The 14,974-nt window shown below is 41.4% G+C and overlaps 1 protein-coding gene across 3 annotated transcripts; it reads right to left on the bottom strand.

Annotated features, from left to right (window-relative positions):
- Positions 1-596: 596 nt before the first annotated feature.
- On the bottom strand, positions 597-14,596 carry rnf11b (ring finger protein 11b). 3 transcript variants are annotated; one of them, XM_026157960.1, is made up of 4 exons: positions 14,032-14,596; positions 4,597-4,766; positions 2,529-2,742; positions 597-2,337 (listed from the first exon to the last, which is right to left on the bottom strand). In XM_026157960.1, exons 1-3 carry the CDS (start codon positions 14,152-14,154, stop codon positions 2,571-2,573), a joined length of 465 nt encoding a protein of 154 aa, XP_026013745.1. In that variant the 5' UTR covers positions 14,155-14,596; the 3' UTR covers positions 597-2,337; positions 2,529-2,570. The 3 variants fall into 3 exon arrangements, with proteins under 3 accessions (XP_026013745.1, XP_026013744.1, XP_026013743.1); XM_026157959.1 differs by having other exon boundaries at positions 597-2,742; positions 14,032-14,216; positions 14,499-14,595; XM_026157958.1 differs by having other exon boundaries at positions 597-2,742; positions 14,032-14,595.
- Between the last annotated feature and the right edge of the window lie 378 nt (positions 14,597-14,974).

The following is a 14,974-nucleotide window of genomic DNA, read 5'->3' as shown; positions in this document are numbered from 1 at the left end:
GTTGTTCTGGGGTGTTTTGTGGCCTGTCATTGCATTCTTGGCTCATGTTTGTCACTCCACTCCTGAGAATGTTCGTCACCATTCTAGGTTTTACCCATTTGTGGATAATGTACTGTGTGTGGCTAGTGAAATTGAACTCAGCTTCCAAAAACAAATGCAGTTAATTACAGTTAATACATCATTAAACAAAATAGTGCAATTACTTTTTTGGATAAGGCTCAGGAGAGTTGGATAGCTTTTTTGCCCTAATAAATGCATTTTGTAATCTAATCCGAAGAATTTGTGTGTGAAACGTGCAAAAAAAAAAAAAAAAAAAAACTGCGACCAAGGAGGCAGCAAATACTTTTTCATGGCACTGGAGCTGCTGCCAGTGTTGAATCAGGAAACATGAACTATGGTTCCAGACCAGACTAGTGTTGGTGGAAAACGGAAGCTGAATGAGTTACGATGGCACATTTATAACCACAGTTATTGGTCAGCTGCACTTGGGTGTGATCAAGTTCATACTGAAACCAGAGGATATGTGTCATCTGCTTTTCCACTGCAAGGAGCCGCAGATCGAAACGTGCTTAAGAGCCAGGAGGAAACCAAAGAACCACGATACACACAGAGTTCATTTATTAGTTTGTGACAATGTACTGGGACATTTTCTGATACACCTCCTGTAGTCTTCATTACATGACATGTACAATGTCTGACAGCTCAGCAGCAGCATTTGCAGTCTGCCTATTACCACCTGTGCTCACATTTTAGCAACAGATATCAACCCTTCACTTATGTGTAACCTAAGGCCATGGAGCTCCACCCTAATGATGGACAATTTAGAACATAAAGAGTTACGTACATGACAGTACTGTGCAAAAACTAAGCCACCGACCTGCCCACCCACCAAATTTCGCAAAACACAAAGGTCCTTGAAAAGCATTCACAGATCACAGAGATCTGTATGCAAGGGGAGCTTAAATATCAACCATTTTCTGCAGGATTTACATTTACAGACTCACTCACATGCTAACGTTAGCTGGGGAAGGACACTATCAAAGAAAATGTTGTACTTCTTTGTGCTTTTATTGTAAACCTGGTGACTTGGGCAATGGACATTTTATAATGCGGCAAAGAAATCCTGTTCAGAGGACTCAACTCGATGCCAAGAAAATGAGAATACAAATGCATAGAAACCGAACATTTTTAAACTGAAACCAAACATAACTGCATACTCCATCATTATGACCACATCACACTCTTTCACCGCCTGTTTCGGAGGACAGGAAATTGATTTTCCAAGCACATTAAAAAAGCCCAACCTTGTCTACGTTTTAATTTTGTCTTCAGCACAAAGAACAGGGACACAATCCTTGGAATTAATTCAGTAGTTTGGTTAATTTCTATAATAAATTAAGTACTCTGCTCCCACTCCACAGAGACAGTGGCTTTCATTACAAATAACTGCAGTGGTAAAGAGGATGCACATAAAGCAAATCAGATACTTTACATTCACATAATTACAACTGCATGTGGTCCTCCTGTCTCTGGTCTGATTAGGAAGTGCAAATGTCTCGTGTGTATTTATGGTTTGTTAACTGGTCTACTTGTGCTTTGGCCAATAATGTGACATCTCACTGAATAAGAAGTCAAGACCTTAACAACAAAACTCTACCACAGCCCATTACATCAGCACACACTGCACTTCCTTTAGTCATGTCTGTGTTGGTGGTAAACACTGGTTAACAGAGCCCTTATGCTGCCTGACAAAACAAACAGATTTCACAAAGTCACCGGACAGTGAATCCACCGAGCTACTGATCTCATTTTTCTCAGGAAACGTCTGTACAGAGACGACTCAAGGCCCGTCTGAGAACAGGCCTCTGGTACATGTGCAGAATAAATCGTAAGTTAGCAGTCCAAAGTCTGATGTCCATCTCTGGCAGTCTTAAAATCACATATCTGTTTCTGCAACAGTTCTTCTGCAGCAGTTTTGACAGAGAGGCATATGGCAGCATTTCTGAAGGATTCGGAAGTCCTCTCTCCTCCGTCCTGCAGCGTGGCGTTACAGTAATCAGGTGAGAGCAGTCCTGCAGTCTCTCTCAGGCTCATTCCAATCACCGCGCCCAAAGTTAAGGAGGAAGGTGCGTGTATCGCAAATTTAAAACCAGACCTTGATAAAGTTTCTGAACCGTAACGATGAATCCACCATCCATTGCCTTCGATGTCCCGTTACAACGCCCCTGTGCATTCCACCGTCCTCTGTCGTCTTTCCTCAGTCCTGCTTGTCCATACCACAAAAAACCCTTCATTCTTCCAGTCCTTTCCCAGATGTAATCCTGTCCAGCAGGCCAACTGAGGAAATTGTGCACACACAAATAGACAAACACTTACGTACACCCACACAGAATTCATTGTACATCTTTAACATAATCACTGCTTTTATAATCGCCATCTTACTAATCCAGGATACAGCAAAGATGGAAGTGTTTTGTGTATTTTCATTTTTATGCATAATTCATGTCCGTGTTTGTGTGAGCGTATACATGTGTTTGTGCGTGTCCGGTTTAGTCCAAAGGGGTTTCGTGTCAGTTGGTCTCGTAGGAGGAAAGCAGTGCAGCATCCACAGGCTCCATGCACGAGGGGCAAGTGAAGGATCTCATCAGCCAGTCATCGATACAGTCCATGTGGTAGATGTGCATGCAGGGCAGGAACCGGATCGGGTCTCCGTAGACAAAGTCCATCATACAGATGACACACCTGCAATGGTGAACAACATTTGTCTTATTAAAAACACACTAGTCATTGGTTGAACAGCACAACTACACAGGAAACAACAAAACAAGTAAAAAACAAAAAATACACAGACAGACCTTCAACTATGATAAATGATTACTTCTCAATTAAAGGCACATCCCTGGAATTTGGAATAAAATAAAATGCAGAATAAATAATATGACATTTTTGAGATAAAAAAAATAATTATTTAATTCAAAACATTTGATCTAAAAGATTCATCTCTCAGTCAGAACATGCTATATCAGGTGGAAGCTAGCGAGCTAACTTCCTGCTAACTTCTAACTCAGTTAAATTTAATAAATGCTGTTTTCATGGATGCCTGGATGTTAAACTTCATTGTTACACCTGGTAAAGCAGCAAAGCTGATCATTTTATTAAAGATGAAAGACTTTAGACAGTTTAAACTCTCAGTGATGCTGCAGTGTTCGTTTGACTTTGGGACCTGAAGTTGACAGAGCTCCAGATCCAGGTGACCGCAAGTCAAAATGTCAACCTGTCTATGTCCCGCAGCAGCCTGGATTCAGTTTGAATATTGCTATGAACTGATAATGATCGGTTTATGCCTTTTATTCACTGTAACATATAATTTTTGGGTGACGGCACAAAGACAGAGGAGGACAGAGAGCAAAAGGAAACAGGTAAGAGTGGACATGTGATCAAATTCACCAAAAATGATAAAGCTGCAGCTTCTGTTTCACTCACATTCACTGATTCATTCATTCATTTGAGATAACTAAGCAGTGTGCTGTACTGTTGTCGATGCTCTTATAATAATTATTATAAGATTATATCTTTGTCATTTTCTAGTTTCTAGTCAAGTGAGGAGGATGGAGAGAGAGGATCTACTGCAGTGTCTGTTCTTAGACACTACAATAGGTCATCCAACTGCCGTATTTTTCAGACTAAGGCACACTTAAAATCCTTTAATTTCCTCAAAAATTGACAGTGCGCCTTATGGTCCAAAAAATACAGTAATTATGTTGCTTTTGAAGGTAAAACTAATGTTTATCCAACTGAATTGAGGTTTGCAAATGTCAAAAGGGCTGATTACAGTCGCAAACAGCACATTGCATTAATATTAATTACAAGGCACTGCTGAGATTATGATTGGCAGCTGAGCCCCCCTAAAAGTTTGAAACTGGAACTGCCCCTGATAATAATTACAGGACAGTCTGGGCAATGAGAGCGCGTTCTGTCATTTTACACGTATTCTTACAATTTAAATGCTCACGCTGACAGGCTTTAGTTTACTATAGCAGCATTTCTTTATCACGTAGAAAAACAGAGACATACTGTTGAAATTGCAGTTATCATATTCAGATATCTAAATGTGTAGTAAGACTTCTTTACACTGGGTTCCACTTTAACTAAGGCGACCACATGCCACACAGCTGGAGTGCAGCGGCCAGATTTGAGTCCAACCCACAACCACTCGCTGCATGACTTCCCCTCGCTCTCTCCCAGCGTTGCTGTAATTTGACTGCTGCACTAACCAATGACAGAAAAAACTCCTTTGCACAGACAGAAAGGAGAGTTTTACTTATCCAACCCACCTAAAATCAAAGTGGGCGGCTCCCCCCAAAAATATCAAGGTTTGTGCTGTACTGTAACTACACATCTCTGTATCAAAGCAATGTTTTCATGCTAATAACAAGAATTTATTATATTCTGAATTTTACTGGAATGTGCCAACATGAAGCTGTGTGGAAAACCAAGCAGTAACTCAGTGAATAAACTCCTGTTTGAAACGTATGTAACTCTTGAATTCTGCAGTGAAGCAGTATTTGTGTTTGCCCACTCAGAGCTTCTACTCACTCTCTGATCTTCTTCTCGGATCCATCCCTTCCCGGGTCATACACGCCCTTTGGGAGGTGCTGGATAAGCCCGATGCGTTGAGCGATTCGGATCTGCTCCTCTTCGGTCAGCTGAGTGACCAGTCGGGTTTGGCTGGGCGTCGGATGGTAGACAGGCACATGGATTTGCTCCTGCAGGAAGAAAAGAGACAACATAAAGAGGCTTAACACTGTTGAGTAAGTCTACTTTACAAAATCTGTAACATGAAAGCTGTGGCAGGGGAAGAATTGATGAGAAACACTAAGTACAAACGTCTGAAAAATACACCTCAAAGTTGGCCTTTAAAAAAAAAAAAGAAAAAAAAAAGTATTGTTTGAGAGGATATCGTCACCGAATCTCTCAGCAGGCTATATCTGTGCTGGATTTACTTTAACAAAGGAAGATTTGGGCCTTCTCACTTTCAAAAAGGAAAGAAGAAAAACTCCTGATTATGGCACAAACTTATTATGTGAGCCGGGACATAAAAATAAACTCTGCCAGTACAACACTGATGAGGCTTATCACATAAAATCCCTCAGCTTAACAAGCAGACGGGTTCATTCACTTTAGTCCTCTACAAAATCAAAGTACTCGAGTGCAACAATCTCACAATCCAACAAACTCTCCTAATATATAACTGTCAGTGTCGAGAAGCCGGCCCAAAATAAGACTCACATCCTCACAATATCCATCGTCAGTATCTAAAGCAGTCTATTAGGCCTGGATGTCTGGACATGCTGTAAGCTAATGATTTCAGGCAGTAGATGGTAGTGTTTCCCCACACCCATAAGCCACTGCAGCCGATACCAACATGCGATGGGAAATCTTACTGTTGTTCTAGTTCACGTCATTAAAAGTAACTTTATTTATTTAACAGTATTTCTAACTGATGCACATTTTCCTAACAAATAAGGATCCCAGCAGGAAACAAATCCATTTGGGTTTTGAGCATTAACTGTTTTTTTTAAATGCCAATTTAAAGCAGCTCATATTTCTAGCTCAATAATTTTCTGACTCAAACATCAAAGCAGCCTCAGTCGAGAGAAGTGTGAAATGAAAAGTCTGTCATTATGTCTGGGATGGGTTTCTTTTCTTGTCTTTGGTTTTTTTAAACACTGGCCTGGAAAACCACATAAGTGAAAGATTAATGTGTCATCAAAGTAACAGCGAGTCAAAGTGAACGGGTTTCAGTATTAAAGAGTCAAAGCAAACATGAGAGGCACAATATCGTCACACCAAAGCATGCACTGTATTCTGACTGTCCTTACAGTGTAATATAATGTTATTTTCTGACAGTGATGTTACTTCATTTCCTGTTCCAGCGTCAGTCACATCAAACTACGAGCTGCACACAATCACGTTTGTGTAGATTGAGAAACCCTCAGCATATCTGAATACCTCCACAAACAGACACAACCACAGTACCATAAATTCACCATTAGAAGCTCGGAGCAGACCCGAGTTAGCCATCTGAATGTGCCGGGTTCAGAGTGACAACACTCCTGAACTCTGAGGTATCTGAAACGCAGCATAACCGTGCAGCCTTCTTACTCAGCTCTGAGTTTATCCTGACAACACAATATTTCAGAAAATATTTATATAAAGACTTTCAAGCTTTAAACCAAACCAACCAGCCACAAAGCAAATCACGGCCAGAACAAAATGTGTTCAGGATCAAAAACTAAAACAAAACAAAAAACCTTTGAAAATCCTTTTTATTGCTGCAGTGTTGTTAAAACTGAACAGAAAGAGATTTTGTAGTTCATGTTGTGTGTGTATGTAAATGATAGCTTAGTTATCAGTACTGTACAGTTGTTCCTGACCTCAATCACCGCTCTACCAGTTTCTGACATTTGCATGGTAACAGCGATCTCCACCAATCAGGAATATCGCTGTTTAAATTCAGGATTGTGGGTAGTGTAGTGTCTTTCTGTCACAATGTGAATCAAACAAACCACGATTGGTATCATACAAAGCTGTGGTTTCTACAGGTTTCACAGTTTTGTCCTTCATGCTTCATGACTTTCTTAATGACATTGCCCACTGTGCTGTCTATTTCTTTTCATATGTAGTCCACCCAATTAAAATCACAGCTGGAAAGTGGACGACAACATATTCGATTAAACAGATGATGCCTGGAAAAGGCCTCTGTAAGAAGTCAAAGAAGTGTCAAAGGTATTGTAACTGTACCTTCAGGGGCGAGATTGCTTTTTTGGTTTGTGTTTAAGCATGAGAGGTGACACACAGACACACACAAGCAGTCTACTTTTTAATTTGTTTGAAATGCTATCTTTTAAAGCTAAAGAGTTTTAATGGGACAGATGGAGATGCTAGCTAGCCTCTCAGTCTCTCAGCAACATTTAACCCATGAGTCAGCATAATTTTAGCAGTCGAGGCTGTCTGTTCCTCCTCTGACAGCCATTTTTTTAGCCAACTCTAAAAGCCAGGCAGCGATAATAAAAGCTGCAGACGGGGCCTCTTGGGGAGGGGGGGGAGCAGCAGCTGCACTGTGTGTGTTTAGGGTCCTCAACTGTGCAATGGTCAGCAGTGTAATTGTTGTCATATGTCAGCTGGGCTGACAACTGTTTATTAAGTGACCTCAGTGGTACCAAAAGGGTGAAAGGGGAACTAATGAGGGGGGTGGACCTTGGTTCTCTCTGCCAAGCATGCTGTAGGTTGCTGAGCCAAGCACACAGCAGCTACAGCAGCGACTGTCAGCCTGCCAGGCTCAGGCTGCTAATGGTGAGCGGGAATCAAGGTGATGGTAGCAAGTAGGGGAAGCAGATGCACACAATAAGTGGAAGGTTTCCAAAAGAAATCAGCTGGGGGGTGACTATCTGCATCCTGCATCAAGCTGTAAGGGAAGCAACACCTGAAACATGAAGCGTTCGCAGTCTCTGAAATCTTAGCTCTTCTTCTGAGCCCTGCAACGTAACAAAATCTCTGAACGAGACCTGCAGACACTTGCACACAACGCAGGGCAGCATGCACACCGGCAGCAAGAACAATAACGGGGGCCGAATGATGCGCGTTAGCATCACAGGATGTGTTTTGTGGTGCGATAACAGGACAAGACTCAAAGTGTGCCAACACCGGTAAATGATCTCATCAAAGCAGGAAGTTGATCCACCGATGCTGGCCAATGATATTATAACTAATATTAAACACATCCCCAAAAAAGAAAAAGAAAAACCTGGATGTTAATTCTTATAAATGATGTCCCCATTAGTGTAAAAAAGGGATGAAAAAGCAGTTTTTCTGCAAAAATTGCCCCAGTCAGCTTGACACGTCTGGTTTCTAAAGACAAGCACGTTCAAGGCAAAAATACTCAGCTTGAGGCTTTAATAGGTGATGTCATGTTGGCGACACCCAACTTTAAACACATAGTTTGTACCACAATTTAAAGTCCTGCATGAACATTAGTTATGCCTCTGTAATATACTAATCAAACCCCCCCGAGCCATCTGATCATCATTACTTGTAGCTCGGCTCTCAGTTTTCAGTCCGAGGAAAATGAGAACTAAACTTTTGGATGAAGTTGTGAAGAGAACAAAAGAATTTACTTGTAGCTGAGTCAGGGCTCTGTGATAAGCTCTGTGTTGGAGGCAAAGCCCACGTCTATGTCACTGACCTGCAGTACAATAACACGCTTGTCAGCGCGGTTTTCTCCACGCCCCCAATGTTTCTGTAACCATATTAGGACAAAATGTAGGCAATCAGAGGCTCCTCCAGTGGGGTTTATTGCCGCCTTCCTTACAAGGCTAAAGATCAACATCATGTAAGAATGAAGTAATGTAACCCTTACCTTTGATTAAGGCCGAGGACCTAAAGTTCAGCTCATTACCATTATCTGGACACAATGAAGAAGTTACACAGTTTTTCCCGTTTTCCTCGACTGCGACACATGCACACTTTTCTTAGCATGTTTGTGAATGTAGTCTGGGACATTACAATATACTTTCAAAAATAAATATACAATATTCTATTACATGCACCGAAATCATTCAGAAAAATACTTTTCAGTTTTCATTTCTTATTTTTTCTCGGCTCCATCACATTTGAAGGCCAATTAGAAAGTGCCACCAAAGCAACCTGGCTGAGCACACTGTGTTTAAAGCAAACTGCTGGCGAGCCCTCTCATCCCAACAGTAATGCAGCTGGTTGATAGACTGTGCTCCTCTTGTGTATCTACTACAGTGAGAGAGCATATTAAAACCTCATCAGGAGAAACTTTATGACTGGTTCTTATGTGACATGTTTCCGATCCTCTTTGACCCTCCTGTGCTGGCAGACTGAAGACAGAAATATCACCTGTATTAGATTTGCAGACAGATGGGTGACAAATTAAAACCTGAGATCGTTGACATCATTTTATACAAAAAACACTAAAATTGATCATAACTCCAACAACAAAGAGGGAAAATTTCAAAGTCTGCAAAGTGTCTCAGCCAATAAGATTTAGCTATGAAACAAGCTGAAAGTAGAATATAGGCCAGACTAAATGTGATCAATAAAAACACTTGTCACTGCTTCTATCAGGATACTCTGGTGTTACAGCCGAGAGTGAACACACATATGCACGCACCCCCCCCTCTAAAACACACAGGGGTGCCTTATCTCCTGTGGTCCAGACCGAGATGAGTCAGCTCCTGTCTCGCCAGCTGCTGTCCAAATCACCACAGTCGACACACACACACACACCGTCTGCTATACGCCCGTCTGCACAAAAATACGCAGGCATAAGCTTACAGCTACAGCCCAATGCTAAGAACACACACTGAACTGCACCTCCCTCTCCTTTGTTTCACAGTTTATAAAAACAACTGACGCAAACACACAATGACTCGTTTTGTTTTGACAAGAATTTTAATGGTATGCTAGGCTAAGTGGCCGGCTCACAGGACTCATGTCCCCTACTTGGCTTTCTAAATCCATCCATCGCCCATCTATAGCCAGTGACAGCACAGACTGCAAATTCTTACATTTGGCCTTTAAAATAATATTATACTAGGAGTATTTCCTTATCCTAAACAATCTGAAATGAGGCAAATATAAGGAAATTTAATGGGTGTGGGACAATTTATACTTTAATGTATCCTTTTCCAATACTGCTCCAAACAATTTGACTCAGTAGCGTCACTACTTCATAACTATTTCTGGTGGCAGTTGAAAGAATGAGGGAAGTATACAGGAGTTGCAGAGATTAAGAAACTCACAGCGGAAGGAGGAGGGCAAGCAAATGCATCCACCCATTTTCTGCTACTCATCCAGAGTCAGGTCACAGGGGCAGCAGCCTAGACAAAGAAACCCAGACCTCCCTCTCTCAACCACCTCCTACAGCTCATCCGGGGAAGCACAGGGACGTTCTTAAGACACCCAAGAGACACAATTTCTGTAGCATGTCCTGGGTTCAACCTGGGGCCTCCTCCCAGAAGGAAATGCCTGGAACACCTCACCCAGGAGGCATCCTAGCCAGATGCCAGAAAGACCTCAACTGGCTCTACTCCAAGCGCTTCACAAATGACTGAACTCGTCACCTTAATTCTAAGGAAGAGGGCAGGCTCTTCCTAGAAAGCTCATTTTCACCGTTTGTATCCTCAACCTCGTTCTTCCAATCACTACCTTGCTTGTGACCATAGGTGAGGATATGGATGTAGCTCATCTGCTTTGCTTTTATGTCCAGCTCTCTTCATCACAATGGACTGATACCACATCCACATCGCTGCATATGCAACCCCAATCCGTCAATCCCCCATTCCAGTCACTCGAGAACAAGACCCGAAAATACTTAAACTCCTCCACTTAGGGGACTGACTTGTCCCTGACCCAAAGTGGAGACTCCAGTCTTTTCTATCTGAGAACCATGGACTTTGAGGTGTTAACTCTCATTCCAGCCACACTCGGCGAGATCCTGATACACCAAAGTGTAAGCCTTCCATCACTTAGTGCTGTTCATAAATATTTTCAGTTGGATGTAATGCAGGATAAAAGTTTTTTATTTTTCACCTGTGGCCTGAGTGTCTGTGGAGAAGCAGGGACTGGTGAGATTTGGCCTGTATGTCGTATTCTGCACCCTTCTTGCAGCTGTAAATAAACGCTGATTAGTGCATCCAATAGCACTCTTCCTCTCACCTCTCAATCATGGCCCATGTCTGCCCCTCCATGAGCTTGGCTCATCCATCAGCCTCTTCATGTTAAATTTAAATTGTTCCTCCCCGCTATTGCCAAATGTTTGCTAACAAGGATCACCGGATCCCTGGATTTCTAACTATAATTTTATACACAAACACTAAATGACTGAGCATGTTTTGGATCAAAACTTACAAACAAAATCTAACTGAGTCACCTGACAAAGGTCAAGTACAAGTGACAATGTTTTTGGAATGTAATTTAAAGGAAATGTGTAACGTCCCACCAAGAGAGCTCGAGGCACTTGTGAAATTGCTAAAATAGAGTGAATTTGTTCTTGTGACATGTGGTGGGTCAACATCTTACTAAATAGTATTTGGGGTTTTGTTTGTTTGTTTTTATGTTGTTGTTTTGTTTTTTTTATCGGGGGGTCCATCTGTATGTGTAATGTAACAATTATAAAAATTAATCCCACCATTCCTCTTCACAAGGATTTTGCAAAAATTAGCCACAACATTATACCTGAGAGGTAACTTGAGAAAGAGAGGAGTCGGAATAAAAACTAACAAAAAAACCAAAATTCCCTGAAAAAGGATTATAATAGTATCTTATCCATTTCATGGTTCTCTATAGCATCTATGTGAAGTGTCCACATATGGAGTTATGAATGTCAGATCTGTGCACTGTCTTCATAAGCCATGAAGTTATTCAACAGCCCCAAATGCAGGCTGCCAACATACAGTCGACAGAGCCAGTTCTGGACTTTGGATCATGAATGCTCTGTATACAGACAGCAGTGATTTCCAATCAGTTTAACATGCAGACAACCTCACGAGGTTGTTTAGAATCGATGGGGAAACATCTGAAGACAGGTATGCACTTATAAAATGTTGCATTTGTTACAGATGTACTTGGGCACTATTTACAGTTTCCAGGTTGGCTAAACCTCAGGCTAGGTATAACTTAAGCTACAGACAGAAACGAAGTGTTAACGAATCTTAAATTGGAGACAAATCCATTAATCATTTCCTGTTTTTCAATTTAAGGGCTTCAGTGGGCATCCTAACCAAAGTGTGCTGATTAGACTGTTATGTCTCGAGTATGGCCCACATATGAAAATGACAGAAGGCAACACAATTCAACATTTAATTACATTAGAGCCATCAACAACAGTTCCAGTGTGACAGATTGCTCTTCATCGATTAAATAAATCCTTGTCAATGCTTATTTGACAACTACACAAAAGCTTCCCTTTCTGATTCATTTTGTAGCATAAGCACAGCTATAGCTCATATTATCCTTGATTTGGATTTCACTGTTGCCACTGCCAGCATCAAGTTTTGCACCATGACTTGCAAATCTCACCCTCTGTATGGAGGACAGACCTCCAGGCAGTATCCAGAGTACACATTTGCACTCAGCAGCATGTGAAAGCTTTCACAAATGCAACAAATTAAATTTTAAATGGAGCATTTGGGAGAATTTAATACCCGTTCCACCACAAATTCCCAAAGCGTGTTGATGCCGAACAAAAAACGTGTGGTGAAGGTGCCGATTACTGTGGTCACCAAGGAGAAGCTGGCTGTTCTGAAAGAGTTCTTTATAAGGAGGCTTTAACTAGTTAGTTAACCCTCTTGAGAAACTCTGCCAGTATAAACACACTGCACGCAGACTTGCTGAACAACACTGAAAGCTTAGTGAGAGCTCTTCCAGAGGGCCCCTAGCAAAGATTGTGTGGTTTATTACAACATTCATCATCTATGATAACACAGCTGACTGTGCTGACCTAATTACACACTGGTGTATGCTGGACAGAGCTCACACAAGGACATGAACTGGGGAAAAATACTCAACCTGTCCAAATATAATATTGACCGACTCGGACACAGTGTCTAAGAAACGACAAAGCTTATAAATGAGAGGTTGAATGTGTTTGGGCCAAGTTTCCATGTCCCAATTCTGGTTGTCTGATAGGAAGCTACTTTCCATAGCGGGAAACAGATGCTCTTCATGCAACTCCAAAAGGGAACAGGGTCTTCTCCCAGAAACAAACCAGGGATCTTTAGCTTGTTAGACAAATGTGCTAACCATTATTTTTGGGCAAAAGTAATGGTAATAGCTCCTTTGTTATTTTGTATATTCCCCTCTTTTCTTTTTAACATCTAATGTACAAAATTCATTGTAGTTCTACCAATTAATATGAAGATCTATAAAAAACAAAATTTACCTAAAGATTTCCTGATGAAGCTCAATTAGATTTTCAAATAATGCACCAATAATCAGTGTTCGTGTTTGTATATTCACATTAATTTCAAAAACATTACTTTTCAAGATCCAGCTAGAAAGCCCTTGATGTTAATTTTTCTTTTTAAATGTTAGGACAACTTGGCAAAGTCTCTCCTTTAGGTTTTCACCCCTAATGTGATGAAAATAAAACATGCTTGCCTGAATATAACATTACATTATGTAACATCCTACAACACAAGCTCTCCTTCTGTACCGACCTGATGTCACCTTTAGTTTCCCATGCTTTAGAAAAATCCTTATCTTAAATCTACAGATAAGGCACAGCTTAACCTAGTAACAGCAAACTGTCTGACAAGGCTTACATAACACATACCAGCTGTCTCTTAACATTGAACTTGCTGGTCTGTATTATAGAGAAATTACAAAGGAAAGATAAGTAACACTGTGCATCATATTTACAGTTACAGCATAGCCTGGTCTGTTTGTGGATGATCTAATTCAGGAAATAAGGTCATCATACAAAGTTGTTGCCCTGAAGGAGATTAGTCAAAAGAAGCAGTAAAGTTATGAAAGTCACCAAGTCATAATTCTCCTACACATGGAGAACTGGGCTCTGTTTCAAGTTCACTGTTAATGTGTACCACAGGCCATGACAGATTTATGTGCTGACTTACATGAGCCTAAATGATTTGGTTCAGAGTTTCTGAATGAGCAAGCCGTGCTGCTGTTGTATCAGTGAAGCCTGAATCAAGATATGACTTCAGGGAATTGACGGACAGAGGCAGGACCATCGGACAGAACAAAGCGGATTAGTGTCAATGCTATGAAGGGACAGGGTCACTGAGTCGTTCTGCCGCCCAAGGGTGATGTTGGATCTGTAAACAGCTGATCTTGCCTTCAGCTGCATAAAGGCAGACGTTTTTGGGCCGAGCCCGTCACACATTATCAGACATTGTCCACGCTTCAGGTATTTCATGAATTTTGCTCATGGCAAAACATATCTACGAGCTCATTTTCCCTGAAACTGTTGGTGAAAGTTACCTGATAGGGGGGCGGTGGCTCCTGATCGGGATCAGCACCATCTCCGTAGCTGGCCCGGTCCGACTGAGATTCATGTAGCAAAGAAATGTCATCCGATGTGGGAGATTTCAGACAGTTTCCCATCTCCTCCCTCTTCAATCAAACTCTCCCCTCTGTCGTCTTCGCTTTACTAATTTCAAGGGTCACTTTCACAGACAATGGGAGAGGAGAAAAAGGCGTCGATGGGGCGTTTTTTCCATACACAGCTGATGATTCTCCTTACCAGACGACAGGAGGGCTGCCCAGTTTAACAACAACAAAACATCGCTCGGCTAGCTGCTAGCCACACAAAGAGCTAGCCTGCTAACACCAGCTAGCATTCGAAAGGGAACATCTAATCGCTTAGCTAAAAATAAATAAATTCGGAGCTGAAACAGCGAGCTAGAATTGTGTTTATTGACGCATCGAAGGGAAGGAAAATTCAATACCCCTCAACGCAAATCACAACGCTAACAGCAATTTTCCTGACGCGGACCTCTATGTCTGAAGGGGACTTTCCAGTTTGCAGACAGCAGCCGAACAACGAAAGCTGGTGATGTAGCAACACAAAGCACCGCCCCGCTGAAAAAGAACCAATGAGCTGTTACCTTCTTTGAGTAGGCTCTTTTAAGCAGCCAATCAGATTCGTGATCAAATTGCCCTTCGCTAAAAACATAAACACAGCCTTTGTGATAGCTTTGTAAGTGTATTTGTGTTATTCCTCTTGCTGACCACAAAGTAGTACTTGATCACCCACTTTTTAGTTTTTCTTGCGGCTGGATATTTAAATATTTAGAATAATTTTTTTTTAATTCTCTTTGTGTGTTTTCGATAGATTATGACGTGTTATAATAGTCCTTGTTTTCGTATCCCTGACTGCCAGAGTCTCACACTTCAACAAAATAAGATGACTTTATCTAACAGA

This window comes from Astatotilapia calliptera, chromosome 23, assembly GCF_900246225.1.
Source record: "Astatotilapia calliptera chromosome 23, fAstCal1.2, whole genome shotgun sequence".
Taxonomy (NCBI): domain Eukaryota; kingdom Metazoa; phylum Chordata; class Actinopteri; order Cichliformes; family Cichlidae; genus Astatotilapia; species Astatotilapia calliptera.
This window is presented reverse-complemented; position numbering and strand designations above follow the sequence as displayed.